Below are 17,495 nucleotides of genomic sequence, written 5' to 3' on the forward strand. Positions count from 1 at the left end.
AAATATCAGAAAGAATATGAACATAGTTCCCCCATATATATGTGTGTGTGTGTGTGTGTGTGTGTGTTGCTTGATAAACATAGCAGAAGAGGAAAGGCAAAGGAAGGAATGTAGGGAGAAGAGAGGAATAACCTGAAGGTAAGGAGGAGGGGAAATGGATCATGACCCAGCACTCCCGAGGGCCTTCAGAGATGCTCCTTGCTATCTGTGGCTGATCCAGCTGGCTTTGCAGATCTCTCAGCCATTTCTGTCACTTCTAGGGGGCCACACTTTGTCATGGGCAATGTAGTCTCCCTGCAGGTTTCTCATCATGGATCTGTTGTGCTTACTGACATGATTGTCTTCTTTCTCCACCCACCCACAAATGAGGATGGACCAGCAGAGACAACCACTTTTCACCTGCTTGTTGCTCTTGATTTCCTACCCCTCCTAAAACGTCTGGCAGCAGGACTGTGACCATAGGAAGAAGGCAGAGTTGCTCTGAGAGCCTTTGCATCACATACAGAGTGGGATTCGTACACACAAACCCAGCACACATGGCACAAGGTGATCTGCATGAAAACCTGAAGGGAATCTAGGTTTTCTGAGCAGAACTGATTGCTGCTGCACTTGCCTTGGGGCAGGGAAGGGCCCTAGCTCTATGTCGAAGGGAGGGAACTATCCTTGCTGAACTACAAGTCCCATCATCCTTGCCATGTTTACTGGGCCTGATGGGAGTTGTAGTTCAGCAGCATCTAGAGAGCAAACGGTTCATCACCCTTGATGTAAGCTGCCATCCCCTTTCACCAGGTGGGTCCCATGTACCTCTGCACCATTCAGCAGCACAGGAATGAAGGTAGAGTCAGATAGTTGAAAAAGACCCAGAGGTGAGTGTTGGCTCTTAGGAACATGAAAGATAAACTTTCTCATGCATTTGGAAGGACAGGCCTGGAAACATGAAATAGACAACAAAGTCTGGCCAGTTTTAATTGACTATTGAGACCACACAGAGGGGTGTGAATAGGAGCAGGCTGTGTGTTTGTGAGTGAACCAAAACCGCATAGGCAAACCAAAACCCTTCCTCAGAGTGCCTGCACAGCTGCAATGTTACTTTGAGTCCTTCAAGACTCCTTCATCCTGACAGTGGCTAGGAATAAAGGCTTCAGGGTTTTCTAGCAAGCAGAAGCTGTTTGTGGAGGAAAACATAAACAGGAGAGGTCGTTCTTTCATATTTTCTTTCTCACACAGGCTGGCCCGATGTAATATTACAGCTGCTTCTTGTGGAGATCTCTCTTCTGCTCTCGCAGTCAGACAGACTCTGACAGAGCTGGTGGTGGAATGTAACGAGCTTCGAGATCCAGGGGTGAAGCTTCTGTGCAGAGGTCTGAAGCATCCGCACTGCAAGCTGCAGCTCCTCAAGCAAGTAATCGGCTGGATCCCTCTGGGGTTGGATAGCATCTTTGGAGCCCAGGTTGCCCCCCCCATGAGAGTGAAGGGACCCTAGAAATGCTGCACCCCAAGCAGGAGCCAGACCAACTTTGTACAGTCAAGCCTGTTGAGGCATCACTTGTTTCTGTTTGGAATCACAGTATTCCAAGATCCCTTCCTAAATTTTGATTCCTTCACCTTAACTATTCATAGGTGTCAGGGCTGCCTCTAGGTCCCAGCTCACAGAGGACCAACGCCAGGTTGATGTAATGTACAAAAGTCTTTATTGAAGTTTGGTTTCCATTCCAACGCCAGAGCGTGCAGCCCTACGTCTTAACCTTAGATCGGCGAAGTCCCGTCTGACTCATCACCCCTTCCGCACCAGTTTAAGATCCTAGCCCTACTCCACCTCTTCCATTGTTCTTTCCTCCTCTGGGTCCTCCTGCCCCCTGGGGTTTCCTCCTTTCTGGACTCTTCTGACGCTGACCCCCCTGAGTCTTGCCCCTCCTTCCGGCGGGCTTTAGGACCTGGCTCCCTATCTGGGCTACCTGCTGTGCCGCTCGCCTGTACATTTGAACTTGGCGCGCGCGCCCAGCCGGTAACCTTCCTCCTGACCGTTTCCCCGCTCTCCGATGGAGGCGTGGTCAATCCTGACTCATCTCCTCTCGCTGGTAGTGAGAACACTGGTCCCGATTCCTGGGACTCCTCCCCCCCACTGCGCTCTGGTGGGGAAGCTGGTCCTGATTTCCAACTGCTGCTCTGGGAGTCCCCGCTGGCCCCTTCCTTCTGGGGTTTCCCCCTTGGTACCCCCCTTGCCCTGGCCATCGACGCTCCCTTCTGTGAATCTTCCGATTCGCTGGAGAGGCTCGTGGAATCCCTCTGACCGCTGTCACTGCCTCCACCCCCCTCGGATTCCTCCTCCTCGCTCTCCATCTCCGCCCACTCCTGTGCCTCTGCTCCTGAACCCCTGACAATAGGGTATTATCAGGTTGCCCCTCACCCCCACCCCAACCAAAAAAATTGGCTTACATTTCCTGCCATCAAGTGCTGAGAGCAGGGGTCAGCAACCTTTTCCAGCCGTGGGCCAGTCCACCGTCCCTCAGACCATGTGGTGGGCCGGACTATATTTTGGCAGAAAAAAAGAATGAATTCCTATGCCCCACAAATAACCCAGAGATGCATTTTAAATAAAAGGACACATTCTACTCATGTAAAAACATGCTGATTCTCGGACCATCTGTGGGCTGGATTGAGAAGGCAATTGGGCCATATCCGACCCCCGGGCCTTAGGTTGCCTACCCCTGGCTGAGTGTGTCACTACACATCTTCTCTGCCTGAGTTTCAGAGTGAGAAGTTTCTGCACCTCCAGGAAACTCTTTGAGGAACATAGAAGCCCATTTTTGCTCATTGAATGGGTTCAGTAGCAGCTACTGTCAGCTGAGGCATGACCAAGAAAGCTCTTGTCATCCAGTTTGTTACATAGGGGCTGCAGGATATTGCTGCATGTGACAGGAATTGTTTGTATTTGAAGAAAGTTGCGAGGTGATCTGAAGAAACGGGAGAAGGGTCTTTACACTTCAAGCCATCCCCTTAAAACCCTGTTCTTCCATGCCCTGCCGGAATCCAGTTCTACAGAGTGATCAGATGCGGTACAAACTTGCAAACGGGATGGAGGAATGCAGAGGGACTCTTCTAGCTTTTGTGTGAACATAACACAGCCAATGTTTTTTTTTTCTCCTGCAGCTTGTACAATTGTGATCTCACTGCTGCCTGCTGTGCAGATCTTGCCTCTGTCCTCAGCAGCAACCAGACGCTGACCGAACTCTTCCTGGGAGGTAACCAGCTTGGGGATTCCGGGGTGCAGCTGCTGTGTGAGGGACTGAAACATCCAAAGTGCCCGTTGCAGAAATTGTGGTAAGGAAGAACTCTCTTCCTTCGGGTTCAGATCATGAGCACAGTGCTTGTGGGTCTGGAATTGTATTCTGTTGCATATGAGGGAGCAATCTACCATATTTTTCGCTCTATAAGACACACTTTTTTCCTCATAAAAAGTAAGGGGAAATGTGTATGTGTGTCTTATGGAGCTTATAGGCTCTACAGCTATCCCAGGAGCCAGAACAGCGAGAGGGATTGCTGTGCAGTGCTCCTTCTTGCTGTTCTGGCTTCTGGGAATATTTTTTTCCTTGTTTTCCTCCTCCAAAAACTAGGTGCGTCTTATGGTCTGGTGCGTCTTATAGAGCGAAAAATATGGTAGTTTTCATGGGGAAAATCCCTCCCTTATCCATCCATCCATTCATACCACTCACTCTCTTGTTTTCATTTTTATGTCTTTATATGTGCATTTTCATAATTGCAAAAGTACACATGCCCTAGCCAAAGGAGACCCTTCCCCACTCCAGGCTAATTTCTCCTGTGTTTTCCATCCCTCTAAGCGGACTTTACCTCTTCCCTTGTCCACCCCATTCCTCCCCTCCCACCTCCAATCTACAGTCCATCCCACCACAACGATACATGGAGCCATTCAACACAGCACTGTGGAAATGACATTTCAGCCTCCCAGATGGACTGATCCCCTTCTTCTTCCTCCACACCCTGCTCTGGGAGCTCTCTTAACTTCTCCTTGAGCCAATTTGGGGTGGGGTGGGTGTTGCAGAGGGAGTGCCAGGCGAGGAGAGAGGAGAAGGGTGCATTGCACCAGCAGGACTTCTTAGTTAAAAGCTGCCCAATATCTCCTGCCCTTTTGGTGTATTTCCCAAGGAAACTCCCTCCACCCACCCAGTTCAGTCTTGGTGGTCTCACCATAAACCACAGGGGCTCCCTCTTCTACCCCTCCCGAAACCCATGGTCACACGAGGTGCACTTGTGTCCTGCAGCTTGTGTAGCACTGAAATCACAGCAGCAGGTTGGGGAGAGATCTGTTCTGCCCTCAGCACAAACCAGATGCTGGAAGACATTGATTTATGGAACAATCCATTGGGAGATTCAGGAATGAGGCTGCTGTGTGAGGCTCTGAAACACCCAGGCTGCAAGCTTCAGGTTTTGTCGTAAGTAAGAAATCTTCCTATCTACACCGTTTTTTAAATCTGTTTTTGAATAATTCAGTTTTTCAGAAACAAAAATATTGTCAGGAAATGAGCAGCGGATACTTAACAGTTAACAGTGAGAAGCACATGGAAATATGATGAAGCTTTTCCTTCCAACAAGGAGTGAGGGCTAGTAACTTTTCTCTTTTCAACCCCCCTGAAACCCCAACAAAGCCTGAAAGCTGAAATTCTCAATAGGTAGCTTTTCATAGCAAATTCTGTTCTATGAACAAATGTAACAGCACTGAAACACAATGAGGAAAGTGCAATGAATTTGACTAGTTAAGAAATTTGGATCACTGTGAGTATAGGCAGCTCTTGGTGTGTGACCACAGATGCGCACACCACTTTCAGACCCGGAAGAGGGTGTAACGGGGGGGCTCATGCGCACTCCACCAACAATGGTGACACACATGAAGATGTGGGATGCAACCCCGGCACAAATTGGGGGTTGCCTGTAATATATCACAAGTTCTCCCAAACTGTTGTCACCCTCATGCTTTGTGGAGTTGTATTTACAAGTAAAGAACAAGTCAGCAGCCCCTCCCATCCTAGCTGTTGGGGGTTTTTTTCAGGTTATGGAATTGCGAATTCACCTCGGCTTCCTGCAGGGATCTCTGCTCTGCTCTCAGCACCAACCAGAGTCTGAAGAAGCTGGAGCTGGGGGGTAACAAACTGGGAGATTCTGGAGTGAAGATTCTCTGTGAAGGACTGAAAGACCCAAGCTGTGGACTGGAGGCAATTGAGTAAGTTGCAGGCAGCTTCCTTGCTGTGCAATGTTCATTTGAGGTTGCCTAAGATAGGTTCCCAGGGGCAGAGATGCCCCTGACTTTTAAAGGGGAAAGTTAAGAAAACAAGACAGGAGAAGAACCAAGGGAGCCAGTGTGACAATCAAACTGTGAGTAGAACCGGGCAGGAGGACATCAAGGTACAAGGGGAAATTGCCTAATCAAGAGTGGCATTTGTGAAAGAAGTCAAGAACAGGAGCAGGCTTACCTGTGGAGGTCTGAGTCACTGTTGGCGGACTGTTCCCAGGAACATATTAGTACATAGAGAATGGAATGTATAGTATTGTTCTGCTGAGTATAATGATTAAAGCCGGTGAATTATGAATGGGGAGCCTGTGGCCCTCCAGGTATATTTGGACTCCCATCACCCCTGGCCATTGGCTCTGTTGGCTGATGGAATTTGGAGTCCAGCCACAGGTTCCTGCTCCATGCTGTTGAAGGTCCTTTTCATGAGAATCGCAGGCTTTGAACTAGACCCATTTACTTGATATCATCAAATACATCTGTTACTTAAGCACTAAAAACACGCCTTGGGCTTTTGCATCTAAGCACTACCACTGAACCCTGGGTCTCTGCTCCTTACTTAGAGATACCTCCCTCACTGAGTTTTTTAAACCTTGACTTGTTCTGATAAGCACCAAGGAGTCCTATAGAATTCCAGTGAGCATAAGTATGATTGCATGCATAGGCAATTTAGCTGTTTAAATAAGGAAGGAAATGAATGAAGAATAAAGGCCAGTGGAAGCTTAAATGGCTGTAAGGAGCCTGATAAGGCCCATTAGTCATCTCTGTACTTTCGACTTTCTCTCCATGTAATTGGGGGGGGGGGGAGTGTACACAGTATATCAGGGGGCTAAAAAGAGTTGCCATTTTAGCAAATACCTGTGAAAGTGGTGTGCTAAAATAGAATAGTATGTATTAAGAAACCATTCTTAGCGACCTCAGCGGGTTTAAATGTCACAATTTCTGTCCTGCAGAACCTTCCCTAGAAACTAATTCCGGGGGACGAGAGGAGTTTCTCCCCCAGGAAATCTTCAGCACCACCATGCAAACTTGCATATTAAAGTGGGAAGCAGGGACCGTGAAACTGCCTTTAAAAAAAAAAATCACTTAAGTGTTGTAGTGTGTATAAGTTGTGCATAGTCTTTGTTGCCATGTATAGGAGGCAACAGAATGTTTCTTTCTCTTCCATTCACAGACTCGATATCGACGAGTTATCTGAAGACACAGTGAGAGAGCTTAGTAGCGTGAAAAAGATTAAGCCTGACCTGGTTATAGGCACATAGGAGCCGCTGTGATGACAGAGGACAGGAATGGTCATGGATGGAGTACCTGGATAGCTCTGTTGGGAAGTGGGATTCCACTGAACCACGTCATCTCCCACTTCAATCACTGGGAAGCAACAAAACCAACCTTTAGGCCATACTGAGAATCGGGAGTTGAAGCAGCAGCCAGAACAGGAAGGAAAAGAACCCCTTGCCCATTATAGGATTTCACACATCCGCAATACTCTCCTGCCCAGTTTCTGCAGCCAGTTTTACTTACTGGTGTAGGACTGAGCGTAGGACTGTTTGCTGAACAAATAATAAATTTTTGCCCTGTTTGTTAACCCATTTATTCTGTTGCTGGTTGGTTGATGTGAATGTGAGTGTTCCATGAATTCTGCTCTTCTCAACAGAACTGATTTTTTGTGTCAAAACAAAATAAAAAAATTCCTTCCAGTAGCACCTTAAAGACCAACTAAGTTAGTTCTAGCTATGAGCTTTCGTGTGTATGCACACTTCTTCAGATACACATGTGTATCTGAAGAAGTGTGCATACACACAAAAGCTCATACCTAGAACTAACTTAGTTGGTCTTTAAGGTGGTACTGGAAGGAATTTTTTTATTTTGTTTTGACTATGGCAGACCAACACGGCTACCTATCTGTAACTGATTTTTGTGTGTGTGTGTGTTTCATGTTTCATTTGTATATCTTGGTTTCTTCTGGGTTTTTCTTCGCCTCTAAAGGCTGAAGCTTCACCATTTGCTCTATTTTATCACATCTTGGTTGCCTTAGCTGTACATGCTCCGTCTTATCCACACACCAAACACATTGGAATCGGGATGTGTCATACATTAGCTACATCTTGCTTACATTATTATTATTTTTTTTAATATCTTTATTGTCATTGCCCCCTCTCAGGGACAACGAAATTACTTGGCTGCTCCATCCACCCAGATAGGGCACTCCACTTAAAATCAAAACAACTATAAAAACACTAATTAAAACAATATAATATAATACAGCAAGGAAGATTAGATGACTTCAAAGTCCAGGTTTCCCATTCAGGGCCGAGATCGCTCTGGAGAAGAAGCTGTTCTTGAGACGGCTCGTTCTTGTCATCATCGTCCTGTATCTCCGTCCCGACGGCAGGAGCTCGAAGAGACAGTGACCAGGATGCGATGGATCTTTTACTATGTCCAGTGCCTTCCTATGGCACCTTGTGGCATAAATCTGCTCTAAGGTGGAGAGTGGGCAGCCAACAATGCTCTCTGCTGCCTTAACAACTCTGCACAACACCATCCTGTCCTGGGTAGTGCAGCTTCCGTACCACACACATAAGCCATAAGTGAGCACGCTCTCAATGGCACAGTGATAGAAGGCAAGCAGCAGTTTCTGCGGAAGATGGTTTTTTCTTAGGATTCTTAAAAAGTACAGTCTCTGCTGCGCCTTCTTCACAAGCCCCCTTGTGTTGACACTCCAGGACAGATCCTCTTGTAATTCAATACCCAAAAATCTGAACGTTGTTACCCTCTCCACACAGACCCCATCAATCAGAAGTGGCTGGACATTGCTCTTCTGTCTCCTGAAGTCCACCACAAGCTCCTTTGTCTTCCTTGTATTTATGAGCAAGTTGTTAGCTCTGCACCACTCTGTCAGCCGCTCCACCTCATCTCTATAGTCCGTTTCACCCTCCCTTTCAGAGATGAGCCCAATCACGGTTGTGTCATCTGCAAATTTGACAACCCTATTACTAGGGTGAGCAGCGACACAAGCGACATTAGATTCTTATGAAGGCGGACCAGCTTCCCCATTTCACTTCATGCTGTAAAAATATACAGACAGAAATCTCGTTGACCAGCTTTTATTTCTGGCAAGAATTGGTCTCCTCTCCAGTCAAGCTTTTGGCTTTACCATAAAGCAGTACTTGCTCCAGTCCCATGGACTAGGATTCATCCCACCTACATTGCATATAAGAGGCATTTTTGGACCTAAATACCCACTGAAGATGAAAATGCAGGTTTTTACTGGTCATCTGAGAGGATCTGCCCTCCTAAGGGAAGAATAGAGGGAAGATCCTGCTTCATTAATCACAGCTTTGAGTCCAGCACAGAGGAAGCATGCCTGTGTGTCCATCTTCCAGTCTGTTTCCACTTTCGTCACACACAACTCTGTCTATTGTTCTCCTACCTGGCATCTAGGTGAGAAGGGGGAGGTCCTCCCATTTGTCCTTTTGTACAAAGCAACTTCTTTGGTTATGTGCTGCTTAACTAGCCAGCCAAAGCCATTGCCCAGACAAAGAAACTGGTTTGGTAAGCTTGCGTTTATACATTCCAAACCCAGCCACCACGGTATCATAGGTTTGGAAGAGGCACAGAGTATCAGCCAGAATGGCCGTTCAACACTACAAAGCCATTCAAAAAAGGAATTACCGTATTTTTCGCTCCATAAGACACACCTGACCATAAGACGCACCTAGTTTTTAGAAGGGGAATGCAAGATAAAAAATATTCTTTAAAGGGAGCGCTGAGCAGAGCCGGTATGCATCCCAGCTTCTGCTCAGTGCTCCCTTTCACGAGCTTGCAAGCTTTTCCCCGAGGAGGGAGAAGGGCATCCCGTCACTGATGAGCTGCCCTTCTCCCTCCTCAGGGAAAAGCTCCCCACTGCCCTGAAGAGGCTTCGCGCGGCTAAGCCAGAAGCTAGAACAGCGAGAGGGAGTGCTGCGCAGTGATCCCACTTGCTGTCCTGGCTTATGGGATAGCTGCACCGTCTGCATTCGCTCCATAAGATGCACACACATTTCCCCTTACATTTCAGGAGGGAAAAAGTGCGCCTTATAGAGCAAAAAATACAGCAAATAAAGAGATGGGCAGAAGGAGGAGACACTTCTATGAATGTACTGTAGTAAGGAAATCAAGATCAAGACTCACTCCAAACAAGATAGCGATGGGATTATGGCTCCAAATAACACATTATTCAACACGAATAAACATTTCCTGATCAGGGCAAAGTAGGGGGTGGGCATTGTGCAACCGAGGGATTTCCAGCCATTGCTCTAGAAATGTACAGTCTTAAATATCACGAACTATGCTGACTCTTGTGAAAGCAAGTATTACACAATAGTGGGGTTCAGCAAAGCCCTTTCCCAAGGCAAGAATTTCCTCATTCCTGTTTACATAACTGTTTGGGATTGCCATATATATAAGCCCCTCCACTGCCACTTACCTCTGTTTCACCCAGACGAGCGGCCAAGAAAGTTCTGCAAGGCAAGATGACAGCCTTGACTGGTTTCCGGCTGGCTCTGACTCTCTTGGTGGTTGCATCTGTGGAGGAGAGAGGAAGCTTTGGACAGGAGGCAGAAACCAGCTGCTGTGAACGTGAGTGCAAAGTGGGATGAGATGGGAAGTGATCTTTGTTTCGGGACAAGTATAAAAGGCAGTGGGGCAGCCGGTGCCTTTTATTCATCCAGTCTATTCAATATTTTAATCTGGGCTGCAGATTGTTTTTATGTTGCCATGATGTAAGGACATTTTTTTGCTTGTTTAATTACTATTTTATATTGCATTTTTAATTTTTTTATTGTAAGCTGTCCAGGAAATGTTAATTGTACACCTATAGAAATTCAAATGGTTGTGCAGAAGAGTTATAATGAGTAAAGCTGGGCCTAAGCTGTTCTCCTGTGCAATTATTATGGGAAAAGGAGCCAATTTTTTGCATCTCATCAGACCACTGTGTGGCACATGTTAAGGCCAGCACTGTTTCCTCAGTTAATTGTTTGGGTATGTGAAAGTATAACTCAGGGGCTTACATTTTAGTCACAGGGATGTGATAATGTTTAATCTACAAGCAGTGGAGGGGCTGGGAGAGTGAGGCTCTTGAGGAGGACTTTGAAGGCTGGAGAGAGAAGTGATTTGGCAAATTGAGTTGTGATCTCTGAAACAAAGGGCGTTCCTCAAAAAGAAGTAGCATCTAGTCACTCTATGTGTCTCTGTCTTCTGGCTGGAACTAGCATTTTCTTCAACTTCCTGTCACTGTTCCCTTTAAATGTTCAGATTTGTCAAGATATTCCCAATCAGGCCACAACTACCGTATTTTTTGCTCTATAAGATGCACCAGACCATAAGATGCACCTAGTTTTTGGAGGAGGAAAACAAGAAAAAAAAATATTCTGAATCTCAGAAACCAGAACAGCAAGAGGGATTGCTGCGCAGCGAAAGCAGCAATCCCTCTTGCTGTTCTGGCTTCTGGGATAGCTGCGCAGCCTGCATTCGCTATATAAGATGCACACACATTTCCCCTTACTTTTTAGGAGGGAAAAAGTGAGTCTTATAGAGCAAAAAATACAGTAATTTCATGAATGAGGCCAGAGTGGAAGGGGCAGGTGCCTAATTGGTCTTGAATTTCATAAAAACCTAGCTTCAGAAAACTCTTCAAGATAAGATAGCCCAAGTTTCTTTTTCTTTCCTTTTAAACTGTAGTTAAATGGTTGATTTCATACATGATAGCTTTAAGATATTTACCCGAGATATTTTAAGTATACCTTTGAAAAGGTAAACAAGTGGGGCTGTGCTTGAATCTGCAAAGACATCCACATATCCATTAGAAAGCCAGGGATTATCAATGTCCTTTCTGAAATACTCAACAGGGATTCTTAAATTGGCCCACATTTAAATTAAGTTATATGGAGATATATATAAAGGAGAAAAGGTTCCCATGGTAGCTCTAACAACCCTAACTGCTTCCAAAAGCTCAGGAAAGTAATTTTACTTTCTCAAAAATCCTCACAACAGCTGCTCTGTATGGTTGGTAAAGATGAGAAGATGGTGCCTGAGGATATGAACCTGCCTTCCCCTCATGTAAATGCAGTCCTATCTGCTACACCACATAAGATGCTTGGCACTCCAGTCCTTTCTTGGTTTAATATGCCCATGCCAGGGAACATGTCTTGTCTCACACAGGTTTATACGCTGTCTCACATTTCCTGTTTCAGAGCTGAAGGGCCTATCACATTGTGGACCAGGCGGGATCTTTTTCCAGGGCCAGCCAGGGATACCAGGAATACCAGGTGTGCCCGGAACAAGTGGATCACTTGGGCCTAAGGGTGACCCAGGCCCTCAGGGTCCTCCAGGTAAGAAGATCCCAATCTCTCCTTCAGAGTTTGTGCCAGACAGATCTGGAGATCATTTGCTCTAATTCAGCCTCATCACTGTGGAGAAGAGGCTCATTGCTATGCTCTGCAATTGCAAACACCATGTCTGAGGGGCCGTTAGGGGCAGGAAAGACTGTTTCTAGAGATGTTTTGATTGTTTTCAAAGGCTTCATCTCTCAACTGTTCCCTTTCAGGTGAGAAAGGTGTTGCTGGGATGCCTGGGAAAGCTGGACCCAAGGGAGACAAAGGAGACAAAGGTAATATTGCATCTATAACTTCACTGTGAGGGGAGGGATGTGGCAATGCAAGAGCTTGGATTATTCACAGGTGAAAGCTGATCCAGGTGAACACTGCACTGTGCATTGTGCTTGAGCAGAAACAGACCCCAATGCTAACAAGGTGGCCCCCTTTGCCTCTGCTACTCCACTGGTGGAAAAGGAAAATAAACTTAAATAAAAGCATGGAATCTGGAACTGCTCTCACTCTCACCTTTCTTATTAGCTTGTTCACCTCATCAGACGTTGTTTTTCTCTTCTTGCAGGAGAAGACTGCAGTTTGGACACTTCTGCTGGTTGTCAGCCGCAAGGTATGTCTTATCATCATCATCTTAATCATCCTCTTGCTAGTACAGCTGTGTTTGTTTGGTTCAACTCACGGTCCTTTCCAATCTAATGCAAGATGGCTGTGAACACAGATCATGAGGATAATATAGGGAAGGGTGAACTTACCCCATGAGAAATTATAATTCTCTGGTTAATAAAAAATAATAACCCCATGGTGGAAGCTCAAATTAAACTTCTCTGTATTCCCAGAATCTTGCTGGTTTCTGTGCAAAACCAAACATGATAAAGACAGTAGAGGGCCATGCTGCTCTCATCACACATACTTCCAGAACGGAAGATAGGTTGAACTGTTTTGCATTTTCCTCCCTGATATTTCTCCTAGAGGCTGGAGCCAAAGACTGCAAAGAACTTCTGGAACGTGGAGAGACCCTGAGTGGCTGGTACACCATCTATCCTGCCACAGGGAAAGCAATGGTGGTCTTCTGTGACATGGAGACGGACGGAGGAGGCTGGCTGGTGAGCTTTACCCCATGGAGAAGGACGAGCCATCTGTTTATGACTTATTAAAAGGGTGTCAGGCAATATGATGCACACTTTTCAAGAAGTGGAATCCCCTGCCAGGAAGGCACTTGGGCAACTTCTTCCTCCAGAGACATCTCCTTCACTGAGCAAAAGAGACTTGGCCCATGGTGCTAAGCAAAGCAAAGGCAGCCCCACATGCTTTCTACACATGCATGTTCACAAACAGTAGACTAGAGAGAGGAAGCAGCAGCAGGAGGAGCTGCTTTCCCTTGTTTGCTGGCTTCTGCAGACCTCAGAGGAGGTGTTGTCCAAGGGTGTTCTGTAGGGGAATGGAGGAGAGTTTGCTATTTATGGCTTGTCCACACTTCCACAATCCTTTGCTTAAAAAACATGGGTCTAAAAGGTTTTCCGCTTGTCCTGTGCTTTCTGAAAGGACATGTGGTGCAAGCTGAATGCAAAACTATTAATCTGAATCAGCAGAGGAAGGAACATGTGCAAGTATATCTCTTACCATGTTATAGTGCTTTGTAGAGGAGGTATGGTGTGGAAACCCTGCTAATGCCCTTGCGAGAATTTATTTTAATAATAATAATAAAAATAAATTTTATTTGTATCCCACTCTCCCCAGCCAAAGCCAGGCTCAGAGCGGCTAACATCATATAAATAAGACAATATGCATAATACAATATACAATATGCAAATAAAATAACATTCAACATTCATTAAAATAATATAGAATAATATTAAATATCAGCATTTCAAAATTAAACAGAAATCCACTCAACAATTACAATAAGTAATTTCTAAACTCCAATCAATAAAACAACAGCAAAACACGGTGCACAACATAATACAATACAAAATAAGAAGCAGAGACTGGAGGGTGGGGCAAGGCAGGTGGAAGGAGGCCTTGCCTGATGAAGTCTCTCCCCTTTTCATTTTTTTATGAGGTTATTGTCCTCATATTATCACCCTGTTGAGATATGTTAGACTGAGGAAGAGTCAGCAGGGATACATCTTTATATTGTGAGGCCTGTTCTGAAATCAATCAGTCTGCCTAAAAGAGCCCACCCAGCCAGGTGCGCCAACTCTATGGGGCTGAGGTGTCTTCGGCCCCCTTAATATTTGCTAGGATGGGGGTGGGCCACTCCATGTTGAAGGAGGTAGAGTGCAGAGCCTAGCATGGCACGGCTTAAGTGTCGGCCTCCTCCTGAGCACACGTGAGGAGGAGCTGCTGGCCATTGAAGCTGCCCCATGCCGGGCTCTGCTCAGCCTCCTCCCAGTGATATATGACGTTGCACACATCGTGTGTCACATGCGTGATTTCATGCGCACATGACACACAGTGGGCCCCCTCCATCTTAGCCTCTGCACCTAGCACTTGTAGGGAATAGAAAACGGGCTTGTCTTTCAGCCGGGACACTGACATATCACCTCCCTTTGCCCCCAGGTCTTCCAGAGGCGACAGGATGGGTCGGAGGATTTCTACCGTAACTGGGAGTCCTACAAGAAAGGGTTTGGGAGCCACGCATCAGAGTTCTGGTTGGGCAATGATAAAATCCATCTTCTTACAAGCTCTGGTAAACCAACGTTTCCTCTTCTGTCTGATGCTGGAGCATCACTGGAAAGCTTGGGGATTTTTAATGAATAATGGAGAAAGGTGTGGAATCAGTTATTGAAAGCTCCTCCAGAATCAGACCTATGAAGTTTTTACATTGGGATAAATAGCTGCAGGGTCCTTGGAAGAGTGCTCTTGGTGTGTACGCTGTGGAATCCCACAGGGCACTATTTTATTCCCAATGCTATTCAACATCTATATTAAGCCAATCACTGGGAGTTTTGGAGAAAGGTGTCATACACCGATGATACCCAGCTTCATTACATCTGAGTCAGGACAGACTGTGCAACCCCTGGACATGTGACTGGATGCAATGCTTGACTGGATGAGGGTCAGTAAATGGAGCTTGAATCCTGCAAAGGCTGAGGTCTTGCAGGTGAGTGGTTCCTGTGTCTAGGCGGTAGGTCAACTGCCTGTTCTGAAGGAGCAGATTTTCAGCTTGAGGGGTACTCCTCCATCCATCTTTGATCTAGACGGTGAAGTGATTTGTGTAGCCTTCTACCAGCTGTGACCATTCTTAGACTGGGATAGCCTGGCTATGGTGGCCCATGCATTGGTAACCTCAAGACTTGACTACTGCAGCCTGTTTTATGTGGGGCTCCCCTTGTATCCAGTGTAGGATGCAGTGGCCAGACTTTTCACAAGAGCAGGTTACTGGCAGCATGTTACTCCTTTCCTAAGAGAAATGCACAGGTTGCCAGTTTGCTACAGGGCAGGTTGAAGTTTCTTGTGTTGATTCACAAAGCCCTACTTGTTACTTTTTTCTGAACCTCGTCAACAGTTTGCTTCCGTGAAAGGGTGTTGGGAATTGTTTCACTGCAGTACTGCATGATCACTTCTATGCCTGAAGCTGGCTCCCCATGCTTGCGAAATTTCCATTCTTGGGATAGCCACATGTGTTGAGTAGCTAAGTTATTGTACTGCTTTGCTTAAGTGTCCTTACAAAACCAGAACTATGGCTCTGCCTTCCACACCACCAGCTACCACAGCCTGGAGCAAAAGCTGCTGGTCTTCATTGTAGCTGTAAATATGTTAAAGGCTTTCTCTTGTCAACAATGACACAACCCCTCTCACACACTAAGTAGAATAATAGAAGCATAACCACCCGACCCCATCCCACTCGCCACTCCTCTTCCCCTCCCGCCGCCTCCTCCTCCTCCTCCTCCTCCTCTTCTTCTTCTTCTTCTTCTTCTTCTTCTTCCTAATTGTTTAAACCAATTCATAAAACAAGAACTTATACATTGACCACTAATAATGAAACATATGTTGTAGATATTTTTCCACATTTATTATGCTATTTTTGTGATATACAAATGACATGAGAAAACTTGGTCTACTTATTTGTATAATATTATTGTTTAAAAAACACTATTAAAAACGAACAAACAAACCAAACCAATGCTTACTCTCAGATCTCTTCCATTCTCTTGGGGGTTAGGAGTACAACAATTGCGAATTGACGTGAAGGACTTCAATGACACTAGAACTTATGCTACATATACCAGCTTCAAAGTCTTGAGTGAGAGGGACAACTACACACTGGAAGTGGGCTCCTATTTAGATGGCAACATGGGTGAGTTATACAGAGAATTCCCTTTGAGGCATCTGCTTCAAGGTGACCTAAAAACATGAATATTGCATTTTTGAAGGTCCAGGAATTGAATCTAGGAGGACCTTCCGCCTGCAGAGCATCTCCTCTGGCACTTATATATGTGACCTAGCAGGTCTCTGCTAGCAGTGCATCAGCCTTTTTCTATTGCCTTAGCACACACGGTTAATGCGAAAGAGGTGAATTCAATGTTTTCCCTGTTCTTCTCTTTCAGGTGATTCTTTCTCAGGACACAGGGGCATGGCCTTCTCCACCCGAGACAAGGACAACGATACCAATGAAAAAGGCAGCTGCGCTGTGGTTTACAAGGGGGGCTGGTGGTACAGTGTCTGCCATTCTTCCAACCTGAACGGCCTGTACCTCAAAGGCGAACATTCTTCTTATGCTAACGGCATCAACTGGTATTCTGGGCGGGGGCATCATTACTCTTACAAATATGCAGACATGAAATTTAGACCTCAATAGGTGAAGTGTCCACCTGTTCAGGAACTTGTTTCTGCATTCCATGCCTGGCAGGACAGTCTCTGAATGTGGAACCATCTGCTTTTAAAATACAACACACACAGAGGCCCTCCTTGGAGCACAGGGCGCTGCAGTGGCCTGAACAGGAAGAGGCCAGTCTGATGAAGCACCCGGTTGTCACTTGCATAAGGCCGCCTTTTATTCCCCTTGTATGAATGGTAGAAAGGATCCCACAGGGAACATTTCGAATGGACAAATTGTGGCTGGCTGCTTGCTTTGAAACACCTACAACGTCCCCACATAAAGCAACAGCCTTATGTTGAACTGCAGCGCTGGGGGGTGTTGAACACCACACAAGAAGTTTACATGTCGGTTCAAATGCTTTTTAAAAATGATGTGAAATGTTCTCATTATTTTTATAAATTCCTGGTCTGTGGCATGAGGATGAACAGAGTTCCCATGTTTTGTTTTGTTATTGTCGCTTGGGTGCTTTATCCATGCACATTGGTAAAGCAACACATCACATAATGATGCGTTTTCATATGTACAGTCATATCAATAATGGTTTTATATAGAGTTTTGTCAGTGCACATTGATAAATGGAGTGGGGTTGGGGAGATACGAAGGAACCAAAAGTTGTAGCAAACAGCACATTTGCAAATAAAAACCGGAACAATGCAGAGTTCCTAATTGATCAGTTAATACTGCCTTGTGCCTTTTACTTACAATTTGCAGCCAGGTTTCTTTCCCCCTGTAGCTCTGCAATCACTCTGACATTGCACTGGAGATTATAATCACGAGGGCCTTTCTAGAATATTCACTTATACATTTTTAAAAGCACATTTGTGTTGTGTGACCTCCTGTCTTCTCTTGAGGCTTAATTTTTATTGCAATATTTCTCAGGATTCCAGTTAGAATATTTTGCTATTGGGAAAATACATACACAACATATTTCATTCTTTCACGGGCCACACACATCAGATGGACATCAAAGCTAGAAAATGACATAAAGGAGCTATTGCATTCAGAT

At 45.6% G+C, this 17,495-nt stretch overlaps 2 protein-coding genes across 2 annotated transcripts in view; both read left to right on the forward strand.

Annotated features, from left to right (window-relative positions):
- LOC310852233 (uncharacterized protein) overlaps positions 1 to 6,887 on the forward strand; it is a 37,794-nt gene extending 30,907 nt beyond the window's left edge. Inside the window, exons 20-24 of the mRNA XM_083755335.1 lie at positions 1,228 to 1,398; positions 3,151 to 3,321; positions 4,281 to 4,451; positions 5,066 to 5,236; positions 6,477 to 6,887. Coding sequence (XP_083611461.1) covers positions 1,228 to 1,398; positions 3,151 to 3,321; positions 4,281 to 4,451; positions 5,066 to 5,236; positions 6,477 to 6,564 — 772 coding nt within the window. The 3' untranslated portion in view covers positions 6,565 to 6,887. The remainder of the gene's footprint in view (positions 1 to 1,227; positions 1,399 to 3,150; positions 3,322 to 4,280; positions 4,452 to 5,065; positions 5,237 to 6,476) is intronic.
- A 2,806-nt stretch (positions 6,888 to 9,693) lies between these two features.
- LOC310840034 (veficolin-1-like) lies at positions 9,694 to 17,167 on the forward strand. Its single transcript, XM_083729152.1, has 8 exons — positions 9,694 to 9,919; positions 11,533 to 11,670; positions 11,886 to 11,948; positions 12,233 to 12,277; positions 12,637 to 12,770; positions 14,227 to 14,356; positions 15,833 to 15,967; positions 16,218 to 17,167. The coding sequence occupies exons 1-8, from the start codon at positions 9,814 to 9,816 to the stop codon at positions 16,466 to 16,468; spliced, it is 1,002 nt and encodes a 333-aa protein (XP_083585278.1). The 5' UTR covers positions 9,694 to 9,813; the 3' UTR covers positions 16,469 to 17,167.
- The last annotated feature ends 328 nt before the right edge of the window (positions 17,168 to 17,495 follow it).

Source organism: Podarcis gaigeae (genome assembly GCF_964106915.1).
Source record: "Podarcis gaigeae genome assembly, chromosome: 1".
NCBI classification, from domain to species: domain Eukaryota; kingdom Metazoa; phylum Chordata; class Lepidosauria; order Squamata; family Lacertidae; genus Podarcis; species Podarcis gaigeae.

What these genes read in the sequence shown, in the direction of transcription:
- LOC310840034 (XM_083729152.1), top strand. Translation starts at nt 9,814, where the DNA reads ATGACAGCCTTGACTGGTTTCCGGCTGGCTCTGACTCTCTTGGTGGTT. An exon ending in AGGCCCTCAGGGTCCTCCAG is followed by an intron (nt 11,671 to 11,885) that starts GTAAGAAGATCC and finishes GTTCCCTTTCAG; the next exon opens with GTGAGAAAGGTGTTGCTGGG. An exon ending in TGCTGGTTGTCAGCCGCAAG is followed by an intron (nt 12,278 to 12,636) that starts GTATGTCTTATC and finishes TATTTCTCCTAG; the next exon opens with AGGCTGGAGCCAAAGACTGC.